The sequence below is a fragment of the Talpa europaea genome, assembly GCF_964194135.1.
Source record: "Talpa europaea genome assembly, chromosome: 10".
Classification (NCBI taxonomy): domain Eukaryota; kingdom Metazoa; phylum Chordata; class Mammalia; order Eulipotyphla; family Talpidae; genus Talpa; species Talpa europaea.
The window spans coordinates 88,402,377-88,428,442 of NC_140077.1; the positions used below are offsets into that span (position 1 = coordinate 88,402,377).

The window sequence follows — 26,066 nt, forward strand, 5'->3', positions numbered from 1 at the left end:
AAGAAAGTCTGCTCTGCCATCACTGCCAATGAACACATGACTACTCGCTGAGGTCTAACAAAATAACTGGCTCCGGGCCGCCCGGGTGGTGCAAGGGGTTAAGACGCAACCTATGAAGCTGTCTGTAGGCACTGAAGCACGAGTTCGATCTCCGGCCTGCTAGGGAGCTATCTACAAGGCGTAGCAGACCTCTCCTGTCTCGCCTGAAGCTGCCCCCCAGCAGTGTATTTCAGTCATTCTGCCTGTTCTGTTCCCCACTCTGTCTGGTGGGTCCTCTCACCCTCAACACCTCTGGCCTGCACCCCAGCTCTTATATGTATAAATAAATAAATCTTTAAAAAAATAAAAAATAAATAAAACTAAATAACTGGCTCTGATGAAGTATAAAGAATCTTACCAATTAACAATGGAAACACACACCCTACTGTTTAGATGCACATTAAAAAATGATGGACTTTAAGATGACCAGATGGAAATAATTTTTCTTAAGTGGTTTCAAACCTTATAAAGTACACTACACGCCTTTCAGTCTGTACTTAGAAATCTTTAATTTTTAAGATGTTATTATTGATAATAATATTTATCTTTTGCCTTACTATCACTTGTACTGGGCAGTCATAAACAAGACTTAAGCTCTTAACAGTAGCTGGAAAAGATGTTAGAAGTAAGGATTCATACTTTTTTAGGACGATCAAAGATGACAGAAGAGTAATAAGGAACAGCTTTGCTTGAGGATCAAGTTTTGCATTATTTTGAAAAGTAACACAGACTATCCTGATTAAGGATCAGAAAAATCAAAGAAGATCTACATATAGGGGATAGCAAAAAAGTTTTTCAGTTTCTAATTAAAAAATCTAGACACCTAAATATTCCAATAGGAAAACTAAAACTTAATATATAACACAAAACAAATCCCTTTAAAATTGTGCATAATACCATCCACCCCAACACCAGTGATTAGTAAGCCTGGGCAACATTCATTCATTCACCACCTGAAAAACTGTAACTGTTTGAATCTAGAAACAACCACAGGTCAAGCAAGCAGAATGTGAAACTAATAATTTCATTAGTTTTATTTTCACAGCAGATAAATAAGACAACTAACTTAGAAGGTTTTAAGAAATACTTTTCAGGCCTCCCCAGTGATGCAGTGGTTGAGCTCTGGGTCGCAAAGCTGCCTGCAGCTTCTGCAGTGCCGGTTCAATCCCCAGCTGCTCCCTGGCAGTCGGAAGGAGAGTCCCACATGGCGCGCAGACCTCTCCTGCCGCCCACTGCTCCCCTCAGCAGTGTACTTTGGTCCTTCTGCTTGCTCTGCTTCCCGCTCTAGCTCTGGTGAATTCTCTCACCCTCCCGCGCTTCTGACTGTACCCAGTGCTCGAATGAATGAATGAATGAATGAATGAATGAATGAATAAATAAATAAATAAATCTTTAAAAAAAAAAAGAAAAAAAAGAAACACATTGCAGGGCTTCCCTGGAGGCCCTATGCAAGCAAAGCAGCCTGAGTTCAATTCCCAGCCAGGGAATTGACCCACATGGCGCAGCAGATATCTCCTGCCTTGCCCACTGTTCTCAGCAGGGTATTTCAGTAAATCTGTCTACTCTGCTCCCAACTCTGTCTTTGGTGAATCCTCTCAACCCCCCACACCTCTGGCCTACACCCCAGTTCTTCTATGCAAAAATTAAAAAAAAAAAACTTTTCATAAAATATGCAGTCATATATGAGAAGCAACAGGAAGGTGGGTATGTTAAATAAGTTTAACAAGATCATAAGTTTAACAAGATAATAAGCAGCCATATAATAGTCTCCAAAGCAAATTTAAATATTAGCATATTAGAGAGTAAAGAATGACTTAGATTTACACATGTAGCTGAAAGACAGTGCTTACACATAGAAAAGTACAATTTAAATGAGGTTAATTCTCTGAATATTAATGCAAATAAATGAAATTTAAAAAAAGTTCTCATCAATAAAACACTTTGAATCTCTGAAATTATCTTGATATAGGCTAAATATTCTTAAGAACATAAGGACAAAATACTTAAGAAATAAGTTGTTCTAACTGCAATGTCAGAAGGCACAAGAATCAGACAGATTGGCTGGAGATCCACCGCTGCCCTTGGCCATCACATGCCTGGCACACTCACGGGGGTCTGTCACAGCCCACTTCACACAACAGGAAGAAGTGGAAAGCCCATTTCTAATGTGATCCTAAATATTTGTAAATTTTCTATACTAATGTTGAGAAATTTCTACTCATTTTTTCAATGTGAGCTACAGTATTCACCAGATAAGAATTTTTACTACCTTCTATCTGAAATATCTGTACTTACTAAAAAGCAAGGTTTCTGTATTGGATCTAGCAACGTCTGACAGCGGCTAGGTTTCCCTCCACCAACGAAAAGCCAATTTTATCCCTATTCTTATGTCGTTTGGATTAAATATTTCCCTGTAGGAACAAGAAGAAGGAACAGTCTTTAGAGAAACTTTCTTTCTCTAAAGCAACAACTTTTGAGCAGTGAAAGCATCAGGTCACTTTCCCTATCTTAAAGCAAAAGGCAAATTAGACGACTGAGCAATTTTCCTTAAAAAAAAAAAAAACTCACGGGGGAAAACTTATTTAAAATATTCTTCAGTTCCTGGAATATTTCAGTTGTTCTGCTTTCAATTTGGAGTACAAAACAATGGCTTACTTCCAAGCTGCCTCTCTTTATGGGATTCAGCACTAATAATTTCTTGAGAAGGTTTTCACAGTCAGTGGACATGTAGAAAGGGATGCGGTACTTCCCCCGTAAGACTCGCTCCCGCAGCTCCTTCAAAAGGCAAAAGGAAGTACATGTAACTGGCCTTCGAAATGATGGCACTTGGGGGTAAGACAGGAGCACGGCATTTGGCCGATACCTTCAGGTTCTGGCCATCGAAAGGCAGTGAGCCGCTGACCAGTGTGTAGAGAATGACGCCCAGACTCCACACGTCCACCTCAGGCCCGTCGTACTTCTTCCCCTGGAAGAGCTCAGGAGCAGCGTAGGGTGGGCTTCCACAAAATGTGTCCAACTTGTTCCCAACTGTAAATTCATTACTAAAACCAAAGTCAGCAATTTTAATATTCATATCAGCATCAAGGAGAAGGTTCTCAGCCTAAGAGGAAAATAATAGAAAGGACAATGTAAAAAGTCCACATAAAAGAAAATATGTATTATAATTGTTTCAGATCCCAAACACACACTCTGGCCTCTCTTTCATAAATGTTACATCATATTTGGAAGTGTGGTGTGGCGCTTCAGTGCTCCCTATTCACAGTTACATCCATAAAAGACTGAATTTTAACATGCAAAAGGAAAACTCTCACCTATACGAATACTTGCAACTGTTTCGAAAGGTTATTAAAGCCCATCTCTTTCCATAGGTTATTTTAAAGACATTTTTTTCTTTATGGTAAAAAATATCCTGGAACTGTACCTCAACATGATCTCTTCTAAAGAATGTAAGTCAACATAACACTCATCCAACTTGAGGTTAAACTAACAAGTTTACCACAAGGTGTTCTGGTTTTAATAGAGTGCCACTCAAGGCACAAGAGTTTACTGAAAGTAATTTTGGAAAAACAACATCTCCAAACATGGGAGAAATCACTGCTTCCTACAGTGACAGACCTCCAGAGGAAGATCTCACTTTAGAACAGCAAAAGAAGCTTAAAATAGACAAGAGCTCATGCAAGCAGTATCGCACTGCTTAGTTTTACTGAAAGAGCAGAACTTTGTTGAGAAAACATTTTATAAGATAGCACCTTTGGGTAAACTTGTTGGTTTAACATCAAAACTGAGTCAAAACACTGGGTAAGACTTCTGAAGACTGGTTATGGTACCAGTTTCAAATATAACAAACTAGTGCTAGTAATTGACAGAAGCCATGAAGAGAGAAGTAAAAAAGAAAAACAGATCCCAAGGTAAGAAACAAAGCATGTTCAATTTGGAAAAGAGAGGAAAACAAAAACAAGAACTGTTTTAGCTCAGGGACTTTCTACTTTCGTTTGGGGGGGGGAAATCTATTTGGTCACAATAATTTCCTCGTGCCTTTTATTTTAAAAAAATAAAATAAAAACAAGAACTGTGCTACCTAAGGTGTACAAGATGTGATACATCTATTGATACATAGTGAAATGATGACAAAAAGCCAATTAACGGACACATTAGCTCCTCAGGGCTTCCACATGTATATAAGTGATCACCGTTTTGAAATTTTACTTTCTTAAATGAATTTCCAGTATTCAATATAGTACTATAATATGACAAAGTTCAGGTAACCAAAGCAAAAATAAACAAGAGAGACTTCATCAAAAAAGCTTCTACACCACCAAGGAAACCCATCAATGAAATGAAAAAGCTACCTATGGATTGGGAGAAAGCATTTTCAATATACAAAGCATATATCTGATAAAAAGTTAATATCTAAAGTACATATGGAACTCATACAACTCAACAGCAAAAAACCTAACCCAATTAAAAAATGGGTGAGGCACAGAAATAGCCTTTTATTTTTCCTCAAAGAAGACATACAGATGACCAACAGGTACATGAAAAGGTGCTCAACAGCAGTAACCATCAGGGAAATGTAAATCAAAACCACAATGAGATACCACCTCCCACCTACTAGAATGGTTATCATCACACATGTAATGTTACAAATGATAACAAATGTTGGCGAGGATGGGGCAAAAAAGGAACTGAGCACACTGCTGGTGGAGATGTCAACTGGTACAGCTACTGTGGAAACAGTATGGAGGCTCCACAAACACTAAAACTAGAACTACCGTGTAATCCAGCAACCTACATGCAGGTATAAACCCAAAGAAAATGAAATAACCTCTGCACTTCCACAGTCACAGCCACAAACATTTCTTCACTATTTACATACTTCGTATTCCAAAGTATGTGAGTTTACATAAACCGTGTACATTTGATGTTCATGAAAACATTTTAAAACTTTCTTCATTTCTTTGAATTTTAATGCAAAGAATAGCTCTGCCTCTGACACTGAATAAAATTGGATTTGTGCCCTAACCTTGCTTCTGACTGAACGAGACCTCAGACAAAATTCCACATTTGACTACTGGGAATTACTAATGGAATGGTAAATCAAATCTCTAGTCTCTAATGCCAGATAACTTCTCTTTCATATTTTCTTCATTGGGAAAAAATTGCTTTTCATAAAGCTGCTGTGAGGATTAAATAAAATGAATGTCTTTGTATAGTGCCTGGCACAATTAGCTCCAATAATATAAAATATCTCTATATAATTCATAATTTTTTGGTATAAAATGAGTGGCTTACCTTAAGATCACGATGAACAATGCACTTTTGATGACAATATTGCACAGCAGATACAATCTGAAATAAATATTTGGATAAAAGATTCAAAATTATTTTATGGTAAACACATTAGTTTATCCCAAATTACCACTTCCATTTTAGATAAATTTACTAACTTGAATTTCAAAGTATACGTAATAACGCCACTGTTTCTTTAATTTAGAAAACTATGCATACTAAAGTGATGAAACTTGCACTCATGAATGTGGAAAAGTAGTATTTTCTTATTAAAAAACACTAAAATTTTTTCTTGTTGGAGTCCATGAAGATTTTTATAAGTTGTTAAATTTCTGTTTAATGATTACGTACAATTTGAATTTCTGGTTAAATGGTTCATTTCAGTGTTGGAATAAGAGTAGGGCCCATACACATGCTTTGGTCTTCCAATAGAGTGGGCTCAAGTTCAAAAAGCAAAACTATTTTAGCCATTATATCAAATGTGTTCAAGACATGTTTCTTCAGCAAAGCCAATTTACTAAGAATTTAATAATGGGGCATGTAACAACATCCTATATTTTTATGTTCATATATAAAGAAATAGAATTTTTAAGTCTTAAAAAGAAACCCAATTATCAAAGGAAGGGAAAATGAAATCTAACTTAAACCTGTTAACTAATTCAGATAGGCAAGAATTTCAAATATACAAATCCTGTGTATTTGTTAACAGTTGTCATTTTTAACCCTGAGAGAGGGTTCTGTGGGGACAAGAAATAAATAGGGAGGAACCCAGTCATTTCAGAGTCAAAGATATAAATATGAAATAGGTTATTAACAATTCTATGGTAGTTATTTATTGAATCATATAAAACAGAGAAATGGAAAGAATCTGAGAGCAGTCAAGTAAGTGCATATAATTATGTACCATGTAGAGGACAACAGAACATTCAATTCAGTTAAGTGAAAACAGCTTGGATGTTGAGTATTGGCTAGGCATTTACAAATGGAGATAGAAATTTCATTTTTAAAAGTCTAAAGGTGATGTGAAACATGAACCCTGCTAACAGAAATACGGATCAAAAACAGAAAAGAACTTCAAAGTAGCAGCTGCTGAAACTCATAGTTGAGAATTACAAAAGTATCCCAACGCATGTTAAAGTGGATTCAAAGAGAAAACACAAAACAAAATAAACATACAATGAGTGATATGGAATTCAATTAAATTCATTTGGATTCAACAGTTTATTGAGTACCTGCTATGTGCAAGAAAATGTGCTTGCTGCTAGGTAGCTACAAAGTGAACACTACAAGGGCCCTGCCCTCAAGGAGCTGACATCTGATCAGGAAGAGAGAACATACTTGAGAGTAACTAACACAAGCAGAATCACAGAGGCGGAGGTACAAAGAGGTGAGCGAGTCAGTGGAGGGGAGTCCTAAAAACAAAGACCAATTCCAACCAGAAATGCCTCCCGCAGGAGGTGCTATTTCATCCCTGAAGGGTATTAACATTTTAAAATGTGAGAGTTGGTAATGGGGAGCTTGGGATAAGGTGGTGAAATGCACTGGAGTTGAAGTAACACAATGTACTTTGGGGTGATGCCTTGATAGGTGGGTAAAGGCTCTGAGTTCTTAACGAAGCAGACAGTATAGACAGTATAGCCTACTAAAGGTTTCTGAACAGAGCGACTATAGATGATTATGGTTCATCTGAAGCACAAGTCCCAAAAAAGACAGCAGAATTTTTAATGAGTATTTGGAGAATTTTCTCAAGCAGTATTCTTCCTCAAAAGTCTCTTATCCAATTTTCACTAAAATAGCAACAGCCAAGAGAGATAGACATGTATATGCAATTATTAATATGGCCTATTGAACATACAACAAAGGCCATATTATAAGGCAATTTCTGTATCATGGGTGACAGAAATTTGCTGATAATATTATCTTTTTACCGTCTTGACAGAGATAATTTATTGGGTCACCAAACATGTGTTTCCCATTAGAGAGACTGTCTCTATGGAAGCAGTTCTACAAACATGTCTGGGGTAAAAATCTCCTTAACTATAAAGCCTTGCAAATAAGAAGATCATTCAAGAGAATTCTGTGTAGTAAGCATTCATTCTCCCCACTCTCCTTGTGAACTTTGACTCCCGCAGCCAGAGGTGGAGGTTCCCCACACAGGCACTCTGTCCAGCAGGGTGCAGTCTGGCTGGGAGAGAAGTGCTGCTTCCTGACTCACCGCGAGGCTCCCCACCCAGGAGCCCCAGTTCTAACTGCATTATTTATGGTCTGGACTCCCATGGCAGAGCATTCTGTCTCTCCATAAATATGTGTAGGAACTTTGCTTGGATCCTTCTGTTATGCATCTTAAAAACCACAAATCCAATTAATGCTGCATTGACCCAAGATCCGGCGTCAGTCTTTTGCCATGAGGTGCAACTGCTGGGGCTTTGCAACTACATTTAATCCCCATGCTGTAAGCAGTAGCCTTCATTTTGGAAGTGCTGAATCAATACCATGATTTTCTTGCAGGCCCTCAAATCTTAAGGAATGCAGAGACATTTTCTGGCCTGTGGCAGCTAACATGGTCTTAAACTGTCCCGGGGTCTTTGCTGAAGCTAGTAACAGAGTCAAGGACATAAGTTTATCCATATATTCCATTACTAGAATTTTGTAAAATACAACACAAATAAAATATTAAATGTACATTTACTAATTCTTTAAGAATTTCAATTAAATTTACAAGGAAAAATAATCACATCAAAAATAAATCTAAAAACAAATATAATCTTTAGTCAAATAACTACAAAGTAGTGAGTGTGTGTGTGTGTGTGTGTGTCTATGTGTGTGGGCATGCGTGTGCACATGTGTATCCCTGGTACTAAAAAATGCAATTTAGTTACCTTTTTAATTTGGGGCAAATACATATTAATAGTAAATACATTTAATATTTGTAATAAATGAATAATTATAAAGAAAACAGTTCCTATTTGTTGCATTTTAAATAGCATTCATTTGATACAATCTCTGCAACACTGAGGATATGAAGCTAATTTCAAAATAATTCAGGTTTTTTTTTTTAAAGCCAATTAGTAATAATTGGGACCTTTATGAAAATATCTGTGTCCCAGCCTCCAGTACAGATGGGCAAGCTTTAATACCAGGTACCTTACCTTCTCTAATTCTCCATCATACCCAGCATAATTTCCTACACCCAGCACATCTTCACTAAATAAAACCAAGTGATCAAATTTTTTTAAAAAAGAGTAAAAGTGAGTAGTAATAACAATCTTTAAAATATGCATTAAAATCCCAGTGGGAATATTTAATGCTAATTAGAATCTTCTTGTTGGTGAGTAACAAACTATACTGTGATTGATAACGAAAGATCAACTGTATTTAAAGCAGTGACGCTGTGCTGCTGTGAGCCTGGACTTCCCTCCCAGGATAGGAAAGGACTGAACAGTATGTGACTAAAGCCACTCTGTTTTTCAGAGCTTCCTCATCACCAGCTGTCCTTAGATTTAGATGAATGTCTCTAGGATTCTATCTGAACAACAGGACTGGGCATGTCTTTGGTATAAAGAATTCTGCAGACTGTGTTCCAAAAGTAATGGTTTTATAAGATATTAATAATAGAGGTTTTACACACACACACACCTGCACAATCTATTTGGAGTACTCTAATGTCAAAACAAAGTTAAACAGGTTTTTCTTCCCTTCTTCAGGTCTACTCCAATGTTTCTTTGTTAATAATGTGTAGAATGCCTTAGGATGACTTCATATTCGTATTCAGTATTTTCCAAATTTATTGATTATAGAGCCCCTTAAATTATAGAATCATTGTTCATGATTGTAGAAAAGGTATTGAGTTATTTATAAATGAAATAATTTGGGATATAGTAAGTTGTCTGCTTTCACAAAAGTAAATTTTAGGAACAATTTGCAATTAATTAATTTGTCATTTCTATAGTAACTTAAAACATTCTAATTTTAATCACTGCATTCCTAAAACTAAAAATAAAATCCTAGATGAACTTAAATTACTTTTTCTTATTTCATCATTTCTGTAGTGAGTCATAAACAAGTGGAAGTAGAACTATAAATATCTTACCACATTCTTCCGCCACGTTTGCAAGGTTCCTTGCCAACTTTACTAAATAAAGTTGACAATAGTCTTTAAATCTACAAAAATATGAGTCCTAACACCAAGACATCTTTAATCATAAAACAATATAATGATCTCTTTTAAAAACACAAACATACTATATACTAAAGGTAGGTAAGAATTAAGTATTTTTCCATCTCAGTCAACTGTGTGTCTCCCAGACTACCAAAAAGTTAATGCTTCTTACCTAAAAACACTTCACTTTTTATGATTATCTAACAATAACCATTTGCAGCTATTTTAAATTTAAGTTCAGGAAGGAGATTTTCAGTTTTCAATCCTTAAAAAGTATAAGAAAGCAGAAATTTTCTTTATAAAATACCATGAATCTGAAGTCCAGTTTGTGATATTGTCCATTGCACATCACTAAAAATATCAGCAAAACAAAATTGAAAACTACTTTCCATACCTGCCTAAATTTTGCACGGGCCTCTTTTTCTTTCATTCTTCCATGGGCAACTAAGTAATCAAATACTTCACCTGAATCAGAAAGGTAAAGCAAGTAGTAAAATATACAGAGATTATTCAATTAACAATAATGCAATGTCAAGTTTTTGCCTTGTTTTTAAAGAAGCTTTGGCCCACAATTTCTGATAGTTCTATGTAAATCACAAACTATTACATGAATAGAAAAAAATTATATTTAAAATCGAATCATCTGCAGCAGTTTATCACTTAGCAAAACTCTTTTAAAGGTAAGTCATGAAAACATTACCAAGACAATTTGCTTTCTGTTTTCAAGTATTTTATAAAAATACAGTCAACTCTTTATTATCCATTCTAATAAAGGGAAGCCACAGCATGGGCGACATTATCTTTGGCTTTATATTTAGGGATTATATTTCAAACAAAATAACCAAAATAACCAAAGTCATATCATGTTGGTTTCATTTTAAATTCATTCTACTCATCCCATAGTCTTTATCAAATTTCCTCTCACTACATCTATGCATTCTGATTTCTTTCTTTTCCTTTCTCTACTCTGATTATGCTTTTTCTCACCATGCTCATTTTTTTTGACACTTTACCACTTACTGCACAGAATCAAATCATTCTGGTATGCATCTCTTAGTACCCTGGATGAGCTGCGAATTGCTCGTACAGTCTACCATGGTGTCTGGCTTATATTGTATTCCCGCCCCCATGACAAAGTGGTTGGACAATACATATTTGTTGAAAGAATTTAAAGATACCTAGAAACTAGAAATTTTCTTTAAACATACCTAAATTTTGTAATATTTCTCTACTTGGTAATATTTAAAAAACCAAATTAATGTTTCATTATAATATTAAAAATAAAATATCTCAGTGTAAGGGAGATATTTACTTTTAGTGTCCTTATAGCTTGCACCATACATAGATATATATACATAAATCACAAAAATGGCTTAAGGAGTTCTTGTAAAGTGATTAAAAATTCAGGCTTTTGTATCAGGCCAATTTTGGTATGAATCCTAGTTTCGCTCGGAGTAGCTACTGGGGGATATTAGGGCCAGTTCGTAACTTCAAATGAAGATACAGTTTCTGTCTAATGCCTATCTCACTGTTGTGAAGACTAAATGAAATAATGCATGTGCTTAAGCACAATGACTGGCAGATAGTAAGCACTCAATTAATTATATATTTGTATCGAGGTGAACAGATATATCACGTATACACATATGCAATATTGATCCTGAGAGAAATAAAATGTTAAAAAATCAAATATGTAATGATGTATATCAGATGGAACTAATACATCTACAATGTGAGACAGCAAATGACAGCAAGCATGCTTCAAGTGATGAAATGGAGTGATGTCAACAGGAATGGTAATGTATGTTCTAGTTGATCTCTTGGAGTAGTTAATTCTAGACCTGGGAAAACCCTATGCAAGAGTTACAAAATCTGGATGACTCTTAAATTCAGCGTGAAACACTCGCTCCAAATTATGTGACTCAGTCCTTTATTTGTTATCAATTGTTTTAGATGTGCTTTCTCAACTAGACTTTCTCAAAAGTCCCTGTCCTCATTTTCTTGAGGACAGGGACTTTTTCTTTACTTCCCCATGTTTCCCAGCACCTAGAATATTACCTAGTACACAGTGAACATTTAAGCATTGTTGTTTGCATGATTAAGAGAACAAATAAATGTACCATTCCAGAGTAGCCCTGATTCTTACTTTTAATAGGTTCTTGTGGACTACATGGTTCAAAACCACGAAGGAGTCCCATGCCATTTCAATTACTGAAAATCTTTTGCCCCATCAGTGAAATAGAATCAATTAATTCTCTCCAGAGAGAGGTAGTGGTCTGACTCAACTCCTATTCATGCTAGATCTCTAACATGCAAGTCAGATTCAATCCTAAAACATCTAAAAATTTTAGGGGGAAAATACTATTGTGTTTTATATGCCAGAGTCACCTTGCTATTTATACATTAAAGAGGCAAAAAAAAAAAATTCCAGATTTACTGCCAGAATCACAATGGTTTTATTTATAGGGCGACTGACAGGCAAGACCCAAAGAAAATCTATCATTAGAAATCAGAATTAAATGAGGGACCACCTGTTTGGGCTGAGTCCCCCAAGCATCCCTCCAAACTGCCTTCCAACTACGCTTGTGAAGGAGAGCAGAGAGGGGCCTCAATGCTCCCCACTTCTCCAGCCATCGCTCCCCTTCATTGTACCAATAGAGAGTTGACTGTACTTACCATTCATGCCTAAAGCAGTATCATGTTAATATTAACACAGTCTTCGGTAGACCTCCATAAAAATAGAACAGTGCCCACAGATTTTTAGTGTCCAAAAATTTTCTAGAAAAAATCTGTCATATCAAAGCATGCCCTAGTCCCTTTTCCTAGATTTTAGTTCATCAAAAGGTTTTTTAAAAAAAAAAAAAAAAAAAGATATGACTGAACTAAAAATAACACTTAGGATTCCCATGCTAGCAAAGTACTACATAAATCTAACAAAAGGACAAAAAAATAGAGAAGAGATTCAGTAGGTGGTATTTTCAGGTACAATAGTTTTATTATAGATCTACATTTTATCACACATTTTCAAGGTTACACCAGTATTTTCTTACAATTCTATAATAATAAATGTTAACGACACAGGTTTTCAAATTAAGCCAAAAGCCCAATGTCGAAATATATTCAGGATGATGAAGACTGCAAAAAACCAAACTAAAAATTTTGATTTGCACAAAAACTGAAAAAGCAATTAAAATGTGTTTAATATTTGTAGTAAAAGGTTTTAGAATTCTAAAAGACAGTATAAAATACAAAGTTTAGATGCTACAGACTAGAATGAATCCTCTTTACTCATTACATAAAATCTGAATCATCATAAAAGCATACAATTTTATGTCTAGCATATATATATATTACATGCATCATTAGCTGAAAGGATTGAACACTTTTTCTATTGATTAGCAAGCCAGTTAGCCAAAGCTGTGTAAGGAATTTCAGCTGCCTTCCTTCTTCTTCAATTGCTAAAATTCTAAGCTCTTAAAACCATCAAGTATTCTTTTCTTATTAAATGATTTAACTCCATAACTTTCAAACCATTTCTGAGAAACTTAAGTGCTCACGCTCATGCATGAGAGAATGATGATCCTGAGTCATATATCTCCCATTTGAGGGTTACATGCAGAGGTGAAAATGATATTCTATATCAGTGTTTAAAAATCATTCCTATTATTGACACTATATAGGCAAAACATACATTATATTCTGCTACAAATGCATTTTACTATTTCTCTATCAACTCAGTCTTCTAGTTCATAAATTACATACATACATACATATATATATGTACACACACATACATCCCAATACTTGTTCAAATTGATTTTTATGAATTATATTGAATAGTTTATAGATTGAATATATTTGAATCCTTTTTTATAAATTATCAACTATGTATGTATATATAAAGAATAAGTGATGTAGAACATGCTTTACTACAAACTTTATAAATTCATTCTGAATTTAATATTTCCTGCTTATGTTATTTTAATCCTAATATAATCTATTATAATATTTAGATAAGAAAATGAAAATATTCATAGAGAACGATGCAAATTTAGAGTTTTGAAAAAATTTTCTAATTAACGTTTAAATAAGCTAAAAATCCAACTTTTACATGTATAATCACCAGGTCTTGAAACAAACACTGAACTTTTCTTAAGATATCACCTAAAGGCATTTTAATAAAACTATAGATACATTAACAAGGAAGGCATAAATGTCATAAGGAACATGTTGATAACTATTTATATCTCATCACAGATAACTTTTCTATAGTCTCATCCTTACCCCCACTTGCGTATTCCATGACCAAATAAAGGGTCTTCTCTGTTTCAATAACTTCAAACAATTTTACTGAAAAAAGAAATTAGAGATATAACTCTACAATTGTTAGCACATATCATATATGCTTTAAGAAAATTTAAGGTAATACTGAATCAGTGGAAACATTGAGTATTTACTGACAATTACAATTTAAATTTAAAAATTCTCTCAGGGTTTATTACTAGTGTGGAAGCAAACTACCTAGCATGAAGGGATTTGGGACCGACTGCTGGGTCAAGAGAGAGCTCAATTTCTGAGATTATGCAAACATTACTTTTTCTAATTAAAAAAAGGTAATAAAAGGGAAAATTCTAAAGTCAGAATAGAATTTTAATTAAGGTTGAAAAGAGACTATATTACAAATTATATTATATTTATATTTTATATTTTATATATGTAATTCAATTTTATAAACACCCACATGGCATGCGATCTTTACTTGGAGAGACTTAGTAAGGAGATACAAACACTTATGCATCAATCCAAGTCATAGCCATCACTTAGTGGAGAGTAGGAGACACAAGGGAGCAGACAGCAGCCTCTGTGGGCTTCAGTTAACTTCTTTATCATCTATTTGACCTGAGGTATCACTTTCTCAGGTCATCATTTTCCTGCCTTTTAAATAAAACATCCTGAAAGTTGAATCTTTTCAAATATTCTCAAATGAAGGAAAACACTTTGCCATTAATTGTATAAAAACAATTCATACCGATGTTAGGATGATTCAGAATCTTCATTATTCGTACTTCTCGAAACAACTATTAAAGAAAACAGGTAGATATATTTCTGTTAATAAAGAACATGAAAGCAGGGAACCAATCCAAAGAATTCACTAGAAGAAATTCATCTGCTGACCACATGACACAGGACTAGGACCTGGCAGGGAGCTGAGAAACCAGAGCCTTGTTCCTCAGTCCCAAGTCGACTTTGCTGAGACTTGGTTTCCAGGACAATTCTGACTAGATGAAGTCACATGGGCCTCTGTGAATACGCCACATACAGTGACACCAACTTTTATTCAACTATTCTGCATTACTAGGGAAAAAAGAAAAAGATTGTGGAAAGGCCAGTGATCTTTCATGGGATTTTTATCTAAGATGTATATTCTTGGATATATATCTTTATAAAAGAGGAATGATACAAACCTACATTTAAGCAAAATTTAAAAAGAAAAAAACTATCTTGAGTAGCATTTTTAGGCAAGATTTGTATAATGTCAAAGAATAATTAAAATATAGTTGCTATTTTATATAAAACCAAAATAAAATTAGTAAGTCACTTGAAATATGACCATTAAAATTTCCCTTTTTATTTTACTTTTTTTTTTTTTTGCATGTTTTATTTATTTATTTATTTACTTGTTCATTTGTTTTGTTTATACATGCACTGGGTACAGTCAGAAGCGCAGGAGGGTGAGAGAATTCACCAGAGCCAGAGCAGGGAGCAGAGCAGGCAGAAGGACTGAAGTATACTGCTGAGGGGAGCAGCGGGCGGCAGGAGAGGTCTGTGCGCCCTGTGGGACCCTCCTCCAGTGGCCTGGGAGCAGCCGGGGATCGAACTGGCGCCGCAGAGGTCGCGGGCAGCTTCGCAACCCAGTGCTCAATCGCTGCGCCACCAGGGAGGCCCTATTTTACTTTTTAAACAGTATAATACCCGCTTTTCAAAAGCAATGACAGCATTGTTTTCTCTCTCTGTTGTCTTTGTGTGTTACATTCAAAATCAAGCGACTAATTCAAGAAAATAGAAGAACCAATAATTGGTAAAATTCCAAAAATTCTGTATTGACATACACAGTTTATCAGACTAAAATCTAAAGTTAGTGCTTCCAGAGGTGACATTTCCAGGGAAGGTTTACAAAGAACCCGAAAAGATGCTCAACATCATCAATCATTAGGGAAACATAAATCAAAACTAGTGTGAGATACAGCACTCAGACTCCTCAGGAGGATTACTATTTTAAAAAGAAACAACAGAAAATAACTAGTGTTTGGCGAGAAGATGGAGAAAAGAACTGAAAGCAAGGGCATTCGCATAGGTGCTTGTTATACCCAAGTTCACAGAAATGCTATTCACAAAAGCAAAAGAAGCCTAAGCAACTCAGATAGCCAATGAAGAATGAGAGGCTAAAGAAAATGTAGTAAGACATACCATGGAATATTATCCAGCCTTAAAACGGACAGCAATTCTGCTGCACACTATAGCACAAACAGACTTATGCTGAGTGAAAGGACAAATACTCTATGAGTCCACTTATATTTGAGGTTCCCAGGGTAGGATAGCTAAATTAACAGAGAGACAGAATGCTGGTTGCCAGGCATGGAGGGGACAGAGGTATAAGGTGTGGAGCTTTTGTTTTGGAAAGTGGGCAGTAGTGCTGGTTGTGCAGTGATGTGAATGTACTTGATGCCACTTAACTGAAAACTGGCTAAAATGCTAAATCTTATGTATATCTTAACACAGTTTAAAAACAAAAATATATGTCTACCTGTTTGTCCTCACTAGCCTCAATAATTCCTACATGAAAAGTCTAGGGTGTACATAGTCTGCATGTGTAAGATTGTGTATGCGTATACCTGAATGCATATTCATATATTTTTATGAGATCCACACTTGTGACTTTAATAACTAAAAATGAGACAGTAATAAATAGTACTTCAAAGCAAATTCATTCATGTTCAAAAACAGCTCATTTCCATAACTGTGAGATGCTCTCCTGTTTCAAAACTGGACAAAGAGCTCGCAGAGTAGCCTCTCAGGGGTGTCAATGCTCCCCAGGCTCTGACACAGCACATTCTTCACATAATCTCTGTGCTCACTGGCCACTCTGCTGTCTGCCGATGCCTCTTCCCTCTACTCACCTTTAAACATGGAGGTCCCCGGGTCTCAGCTCTTAGCCCCCTTGTTCTCTTCCTGGGGAGTTACCATGGTTTCACATATCAATATGCTGACGCCTCCTAAATTTAAATTTCTCATCCGGAGCATTCTTATGCTAACCTTTATATCCAAATATCTGCTCAGTATTTTCACTTGGCTGTCTCACACAGTAATTCAAACCAATACTTGATTTCTCACACCGAACATGACACACCAAACACACCAACTAGGTTTCCCTAGTTGTGTACATCCATCTAACACGTTGTTACAGGAACTTTTGATTCATCCTCAATGACATGCTCCTGCCAAATCTCTAGATCAGAACTATCACGAAGATCTATGGACACTACCTCCAAAACTTGTCTGAAAAACTATCAACTTCTACCCATTCACACTGGCATCCCTGCCACACCGGACCCCACTGCTCACAGGCCATCCATTCTGCACCCCTGTCCTCTGGCACATGGACCACACAGCACTACATTGCTGCAGGTTTTCCTTTTTAGTCTCAAAGAAGCACATCTCAAGGAAGCGCATTGCAAAAGACTGAGGACAACAGGGTTATACAGTGATCTTGAATTTTTTTTTTTAATAAAGGTCACTTTTTTTAAAAGATTGATTTATTTATGCATACAAGAGCTGGGGTACAGGCTAGAGGTGTGGGGTGGTGAGAGGATTCATCAGAGACAGAGTGGGGAACAGAACAGTCAGACTGAAATACACTGCTGAGGGGAGCAGCTGGCGAGTCAGGAGAGGTCTGCTGCGCCATGTGGGTTGCTCCCTGGCCGCCCGGGGATCAAACTCGTGCTGCAGAGGCTGCAGATTTCTTCACAGTGTAGTGCTTAACACTTTGAGCCACCAGGGAGGCCTGATCTTGAGTTTTTTATTGTTAATTTTTATGGAATTATTGGCAAATTTGGTGTTTTACTCTCACAAGCAAAGTGATGGAGGTATAACTTATAATCAGTGAAAACACACGTCTCCTAGCAGCCCCATGTTGGAGAACATACAGGCTAAAGGGATGGATTAGCTGCCTGTCCGTCAGACACCCCTCCATAAGTGCTGCTTTTTGTTTGCTTATTTAATTGTTTTTTAAAGTGGGACTTTTGGTAGCAACAAATTTATTAATTTAGTTTCTCCCTGGAACCCAGAATGTAGCTACTCTGTTCACCCAAGAACAGAAGAGTTAGTACTGGTACAGTCATCTTGTGAGAACGAGAGTACCTAATAAGTACAGCACTAGACAGAGGATGCTCTACTTCTCTGGAGATGAGGTCACACAAACAGTTACAGGAAGTTCTGAGGTTCTCATCAGAAAGTAATTCCTCATTCCAGTTAAAACAATAACACAGTCATTGGGTCCATGTTCTCAAAGACATCTTGATTTACACCCTTAGTTTCTTCATTAATGCCCTTTACGTGTACTGTTTCAACTTTGCTGTGGACTCTAAATTAAGGCCAGAGTTTGTTAAAATTGTGTGTCGAATTAAAAGAATAAGTGCTAAGCGATGGCTCAAGACAGATGGTTGTGAGCAGCAGACATGTTTCTGTTTGGACGCTGTGACGGCTACTGTCACTGTCCAGAGGTCTTTGTAGTTTCCTGCTTGGCTCTTGACTTTGTTCCAGAAATTGAAGTAATTATTCTGTGGAGAAATAATTAATTTTTCATTTCAGCTCTTCCTGGTTAGGGCCTAGGTTCAGGGTTAGCTAAACTCCACCGATATTAATCAGCCTCGATTACAAGAACTTCCATTTTCTCCTCTCAACTACTCCTTGTTCCTTCCTACCACTTCCATTCCTTTAGCCTATTACCCTTTTTGATGATGGGGAAATCTGCCATAGAGAAGAAGCCAAATGGGCAACCCTGCTCCATTTATGGCCCCACCATCATGGTCAAGGGCAGTCAAGGGCACATCGTCATCTCCCCAGCCTGACAGCTCACCATGTTGCCTTTGGCCTTATCAATATCGTAAGACTGCTTCTCCGTCTGTTTACTCTTGAGGCAGATGGAGGGCAAGTCTGTAGCCTGAGGAACTGGACAGGGGTCCAGCCTGTTTTTCCTGGGAGAGGTCCTCCAGGCTGCCCTCAGAGGCACAGGACACTAGGCTCAGAGACGTCAAGTGAAGGTCAGACCTTGCGCCTTTCAGCACAGCCTTCCTAGTCTTACAAGCATTTTGCTCTGAATCATTTTAGGGAGGGGCAGGAGCACTTCTTCGCCTTCATCATAAGCCTTATAAAAATTCTATCTGTGTCTTTGACAGCAGCCTACTGGCCTACGGCGAAGTGTGGGTGCTGCTGACCCTGCAGATGACATTCATCTCTAAGAGACTACAAGGTCTCCATCTAGACTCTCAGAGGGGGCGTTCACTGAGGGATTACAGGCATGGGCTGCCAATACTGAGCAGGACCTATACATTAAACTTTCTGCTTTTTAATGTCTAGGTTCACCATGCTTCTCCTTTTTTAGCCTTCAGACATTTTATTGGGATGCTAAGGTTTTTTTTTTTAAATATTAATTAATTAATTAATTAATTAATTTATGCACAGAAGAACTGGGGTTTAGGCCAGAGGTGTGGGGGTGAGAGGATTCACCAGAGACAGAGCAGGGAGCAGAACAGGTGGATTTTATTGAAATACACTGCTAAGGGAGCAGCAGATGAGACAGGAGAGGTCTGCTGTGCCACGTGGGCCAGCCAGCTCCCTGGCTGGGGATCGAACTCAGGCTGAAGCAGTGATAGCCCTGAGACTTAACCCCTTCTCCCCAGGGAGGCCTACTAGGACACTAAGTATTTTATAAAGTTTAGATAGTAGCAGCATAACAATGAGACCTTCTTAAGTTCTTCCCAGGAAATAGTTCAAAAACAGATGTGACTATGTATTAGGTGACTTCTAACTATAAAAAGAAATGATTATTCACTATTACTTGCCAAACTTGACGTCAATTATTCATTGCAAAGTAAGAGAAGGAATACTTTTAAATGAGAGGCTGTACCACTTTCCCAATTTTTATTTCCACAGGTAGATTAGAAGATTCTCAGTTCTTACATACTAGATTTTCTATAGCATGAATCTCTCAAGGCTTCTCACTCAGGGCTCAAGTTGGTGCACAGCAAGTATAAAATCAAATAATTTCAGAGGGTATATTAAACATATAAATAGGTTAAATTTGAAAAGATGGCTTAGCCTCATTATAAATCATAGAATCAAAACTAGATGCCACTTTGATGCCAGGGGGTTGACAAAAATTAAGAAATCGGATAATGTGAAGGAGCCAACAGCAAATCTTGTACAGTTTATGCAGAAGTATAAATGGGGGCATCCACCTAGGAAAAATTTGATATTATCTAGTGAAGTGCAATGCCCTTTAACTTAGCAAGTCTCTTCAAACTTGAAAAACAGACATTTTTCTACACATCTTCACAAAAAGATATACATGATCACTGCAGTACTGTCTATAATAGCAAAAAGCTAACTAACATGAAAAAAAAGAAGAAACACCAAGAATAACAATAAATCTACCAACAGTAAAATGCACAAAGCGTGCTATATCTACGATTGGAGGATGGGGGCCTGTGGCATGTCACACAACGGTGCATGCTGAGAGGAGTAAAAGTAAAGGAACTGGACCACACAGACTGAAGGGACAAAACTGTAGACATTGTTACATGACAAAAGCAAGTTGCAGAAGACAGGACCCTCTCAAGTAAGTAATACTTAGTGTTTTATGTAGATGACACACATATGAAAATCAGAAAGAGAAAGATCAAATTCAGAAAAGTAGTTATTTCTAGGTAGGAAAAGACAGGAAGGAACCAAGAAATAGCACATACAGCTTCAACTTTATCTGTAATTCTTTCTTAAAATTAGAAATGAAACATTTTAGTCCAATACATAATTTTTTGAGAAGGCAAGATTTTTTGAAATGGGAGAGTCTAAAGTCCTGGAACGTACCAAAATAAAAATAGATTACTATCTACTTAGTTAACCAACTGCCCAACTTAAAGAAAATGGGAGTATAAATCTTCAAATAGTTAGTCTAAAAGGTTAGTCTAAAACTTATTGGTGATTTAAAGATTCCTAGAAATTTCTTTCATATCTCTTTCATTAAATCTTATTTATGTATGTTTTACAGTCAATAAAGATCAAGCAATCAGAATAGAGGATTTAAGAGCTGGAAGCAGAATACAAGCATCAAAAACAAAACAAGAAACTACTAAAAAATCAAAACAAAAACTAAGTGATTCTTTATGACTAACCCTTGGTCATTACTGCTTAATTTTAAAGAGGCAGAGGAATTTCACTTTGTCGTGGAGACAAGAAAGGTTTCTTTGAAGAAATGACACTAAGGCTGAAATGTGAGGAATGAGTCAGGATTAATTAAGTGAAAGGGGATGAGAAGCCTTGTATAGAGGGTGGCGTGGGAAGTTACAAAGGCCTGCAGGCTGGAATAAAGGATTCTAGTAGGAGCAGATGAAAGAAAGTCCCAGAAGTTGGAGGAACAGGAGATGAGGAGAGCAGGAGAAACTGTGGGGTGGGGAGGAGCCAGTGGGCCCTGAGGGAGAAGACAAGAGCCTGGACACCATGCCAAAGGACTAGACCTCTAAACTGCCGAGAATGGAGTTCCAGCTACCACCTAAATGAGAGGGCACAGAGATATATTTTGCACCCTCCATGACATTCTGAACTCTGTGTGTGTAGGGTTGCAAAGTAGAGGCAGGAAAGAGCAGTTGGAAAGCTGTTGGGGAAACCGAAGGGAGAGATAATAGTAGCTTTGTCTGGAGTGGTCATGATGGAAAATGATACAAAACAGACATTTTTCAAAAGAATGCAAGAAACAAGAATCACACAACACAAGGATGAACTGGATGATGAGCAGTGGGAAGAGGAACACGTCAGGATAGTCCTGAGGTTTCTGGATTGCACAACTTGGGGACAATGTCATTCACTAATGAGGACACAGAGCAGGGTGAGATGGAGGATCACTAGCAGGTGGGGCAGAAATGTACACGTAGCGTTAGATGTGCAGGGGGAGACTGTGCTATATCTGAGAGTTCACAGCAAGTCTCCGACTCGAAGTATAAACCCAAGAGCCTGTCTACCTAGGAGACGGCCTTGAAGAGACGACAGAAAGAGGACCAAGTCTTGAGCAAATCCAACATCGAGTGGCCAAGAAAAGGACAGTGACTCCATGTAGAGGAAAAGGGAAAAGGGAACAAAAAGGCAGAGGGAGACAGAAGGAGAACTAGAAGGAGAATGAGAATCTTCTTTCAATAAAGCTGTTAGATTTAGAATTAATTAATGAACATATGGATCCTGCCCGATGGCACTCAGCCCCAACTGGAAGTAGTTTCTATTTCTAACTCTCTTTTTTCCCCATTTTTACTTTTTATTTCTACTAAATTTAAAAATCCTAAGTCACAGATCGACTGGGAAAAGTAACAGCATTAGCTGATGCATCAGAGACATTCAGGCTGGTTCGTGGATCTAACCACACCAGGGCGCTTCTCCCTGAGAATGGACAGCTCCCAGGCACTGACCTCACCACACTCCCAAGTGAGAGGCCTGGAGGCCTCAATCTGAGGGACAACAGCGAATGGATTCTGCATCCACTCTGGGTACACCTACTCTGCAAGGTGCTTCTTTGCACCATCTTTGGGCACAGCATTTATCCATTAAATATGTCCATGAATACACCGTGGGGCACTTTGTCCCATAACCAAGGAAGCCAACCAGTTTAGGAAAGTTTGATTTTTTGGTCAGTGAACTGCTTGAAACAGTTTGGTCTTTTCAGAAAATCTGGCCATCTCCTCTCCAACATTTAAACTGCAGATATTTTAGCTGAACATTGACATAATTGATAATACCACCTAAAAGAAACTTATATGAACACCTTTCCCCTCAAAAGTCGTCATATTTCAGTGTGAAAGACATACTGCTCACCAATTTTTCATATTGTACGCTAACAGACATCGAGCAATAATTGTGATTTTATGATAATCCATTTTCAGTATTTCCTTCAGAACCAAATTAAGAGCAGAGACTTGCTGCCGGCCACTCATTTCATGGAGAATAGAGCCGTGACCAACTGAGTACTGGCTACAACCTTATTTATCCACATGGCAGTATCACTCCTTGCAGAATTAAAATAAAAAATGAAAACCCTAGGGCCTCCCTGGTGGCGCTGGCAGTTGAGCGCAGCGCTGTGAAGCTGTCTGCAGCTTCTGCAGTGCCAGTTCGATCCCCACCAGCCTCAGAGCAACCCACACGGTGAGCAGACCTCTCCTGTCTCACCCACTACTCCCCTCAGCAGTGTATTTCATCAGTCTGCCTTTTCTGTTCCCTCTTCTGTCTCTGGTGAATCCTCTCACCCTCCCGCGCATCTGAACTGTACCCCGGCTCTTGTATAAATAAAATAACTCTTTAAAAAAAAAAAATGAAAACCCTCCTGGTGTTTCAACATTACTGGTGATATGGTTTCACTGATATGTGATATGGAATAAAAAAAAAAAAAGGAATAGATAAAACAAACCCTGAAGACCGACTATAGAATTGAAGCTTCCAACGTTGCTTTAATAGACATCATTTAAAAATGTGGTGTGTGTGTGTGTGTGTGTGTGTGTCAAAGAGAGAGAGAGAAATAGCATGTGGAAAATGTTGAAGCCAAAGAGGTTTAAGAATTCAAAGGACCAAACTGTTTTAATAACTTCATGTTTTAGAAGTTTTGAACTGCTGGGATATCAAATTTAGATCACTGATGTTAGCAAAGGAAAGTAATATTTCATATAAATATGTTATATACAGAAGATGATAAAGGAGGGGAATGCACTTAAATTCAAATCAAGTTCAGAACAAGATTTAACCAAACATTTTTGAAGAGGAGATTAAAATGAATCCTTATTTAAAATATATGTGTTATCATAGTCTGCATTTTAACAAGCATACCTAATACATGGAGTGCATATTTTGTCATTTTTTACCTCTAGGATTTGACAGCAAATCCTAAGGAAAATAGATTATTTCTAACCCCATTATTTATTTTTTAGATAGACTCGCTGGGAGTTGCTACTGGTATATAAACTGAGTTAAGATCAAATACTGAATGTTCTACAGTGTGCAAGAACTAATCATTTAGAAGACAAAATTACTATCATTCTTTACATGCCTGTTTGGAAAAGCAACACCTTATCAACAAGATTAGCAGGGTTTTATAACAGAAATTATTTGTCATCCACAAGTGCAACTGTTAGTTATTTGGGTAAATAAGCCAATATTCAATTTCATTTTGAAGCAGTGCAACTGCAATTCCAAGACATTTTGGGGGCCCCTGTAAGGTACACTGTGTGCACCTCACATGACAAGCTGGAACCACACTAAATGTCACTTACAACCACTCTGTTTACCAGAGCCCCCCAGCTGTGTCCAGGAGCAGTGGGCCATGGGAAGAGCCACAGGCAGAGTTACACAGTTTGGGCATTTTAAGAGATTCCCAGTGGTTTAAGCAAAAACTTGTATCCCCGTCGCTCCAACCCAAGGAAAAAAAATGGCATCCTGGGATAACTCACACAGCTACACATGATTAGGTGAAAGACCAGAAGTTTCTCCCAGAGAGACCCATAAGGTAAATAATCTCACACTCACACAATAAAAAGTACCCACAGACCTTTCATGTTCTCACTGATGGAAGATCCAGTGCTATAAAAAGTTACACTGGCTGTCAAATTTAAAAGAATCTCAGTAAGTACATTTTAATTAAGTAAGAATCAAAGCAGGTGCAAACATCATACTAAACATTTCATATGATAAGGTTCTCTCTGATTTAGGAATCCAGCTTTATATATGTCACATGCACATATGTGACTATGATCCCATTACAGTCTTACAAAGTCACAATGTATATTACTTCACTATATAAAAACAATACATGGGGTAGGTGTTGGAATATTTGCTCCAGTTTTCAGGTACTAAAACGTGTATCTGAGAACATTTTCCCACCTAGTTAATGAAGCAACATGAAACAGCTTTGGTTAACCAGGGCAGTTCTCCATCCTAATTGCTTTTATTGCTCCCTCTGCTGTTTTATATTTTCACCCTTGTTCACATCTGTAAGTGAGCTGACTAGTTCTTGTGGATGAAGAAAAGCAAATACTGCAATAAAAGGAAAACCCACCTATGAACAAAATGAATTCAAACAGATTTTCAACTAAGTAGAATCCTGAGCACTTCAAAATATTTGATAAAGTTTTACTCTACTAAGTTAAAATATATTCATTCCTTCAATATGGTGCATGCATTTGAATAGAGGTTTTTAACAACTACCTTGTAAATATTATTTAAATATTATTAAATATTTTAATATTTTAATATTATGTTTCATATGCCCTTTTTAAAAACATACTGATGAAATGTAGTATCATACCTAAAAGGAAAGTTAGGATTAAAAGTATATATTTATAATAAATTCACATTCTAATTACTTACTATTAAAAAAATTAAATACCTTTTGTAGACTGGTAGGATTTAGCTGAGTTTTGTCTATTATTTTCACAGCCACCTAGAAAAGAGAATTGTTAGAATTTATTTGAGATACATATTCTACTGGGCAAAAACTTACAAAGAAAACATCTTTTGTTTCACTCCTAACTGTAAGTAATTTAACTATACTTGGTGTTCACATAACTGTGTGGTACAGCTTTGGGAACCTGGCAGTCTTAGAATAGATTTCACTGACCAAGTCTTTAACCTATTTGATCCTGAGTCCATGATATATTATCCCTTTGCTATTTCTTCCAAGTTTATACTTTTGAAGTAAAAGTCATCATGTACCTTAGTCTTTTATTCACGGCCTTGATAAGTAACACTTATCAGAGCAGAGGGCTTTAGAAAAAATTGCACAGATTGAGTATTATGTGAATAAAATGATGCTGAAGGTGGAGCCATCAAACACCTGAACACACTTGTAACAGACAAAGCAGAAATGAGTGTCCTTTAAGTCTCTGCTTAACAGAGTCTGTGTCTGAGCAGCTCCAGGACAGAAAGGACTAAACTCCACTGGACGTGATGATATCGACAGAACAATGTGAAATCTTATTAAAAACATTTTATGACTGAGATCCTTCATAATATTCTAAACAGATCCAGTAAACATTATGTAATCCAGCCTGTTAGTTTTACTGCTTTGAGAGCTTGATACATAAATCACTAAATATATTAATTTAATATGTGTTATTAAATATGCCAGTTTAATATAGAAGCACATATAATTCAAAACACATGGCATTTTAGAAACCCAATTCTCGTATTACTTGAAAATAACACCTGCATAATAGTATGTGTTCAATGTGGTCTCTAAATAGATAAAAATTACTAGGTGACTGTGTACAAATTT

At 36.9% G+C, this 26,066-nt stretch overlaps 1 protein-coding gene across 4 annotated transcripts in view; it reads right to left on the reverse strand.

Moving 5' to 3' along the window:
* MARK1 (microtubule affinity regulating kinase 1) overlaps positions 1-26,066 on the reverse strand; it is a gene marked incomplete at both ends in the record, with an annotated part of 87,264 nt that overhangs the window by 16,790 nt on the left and 44,408 nt on the right. For 3 of the 4 annotated variants that reach the window (XM_084246156.1, XM_084246155.1, XM_084246154.1), the window contains 7 exons: positions 2,695-2,814; positions 2,903-3,139; positions 5,332-5,388; positions 9,882-9,952; positions 13,772-13,837; positions 14,517-14,565; positions 25,179-25,232. In XM_084246156.1, coding sequence (XP_084102282.1) covers positions 2,695-2,814; positions 2,903-3,139; positions 5,332-5,388; positions 9,882-9,952; positions 13,772-13,837; positions 14,517-14,565; positions 25,179-25,232 — 654 coding nt within the window. The remainder of the gene's footprint in view (positions 1-2,694; positions 2,815-2,902; positions 3,140-5,331; positions 5,389-9,881; positions 9,953-13,771; positions 13,838-14,516; positions 14,566-25,178; positions 25,233-26,066) is intronic. The other variant, XM_084246157.1, reaches the window with a different exon arrangement.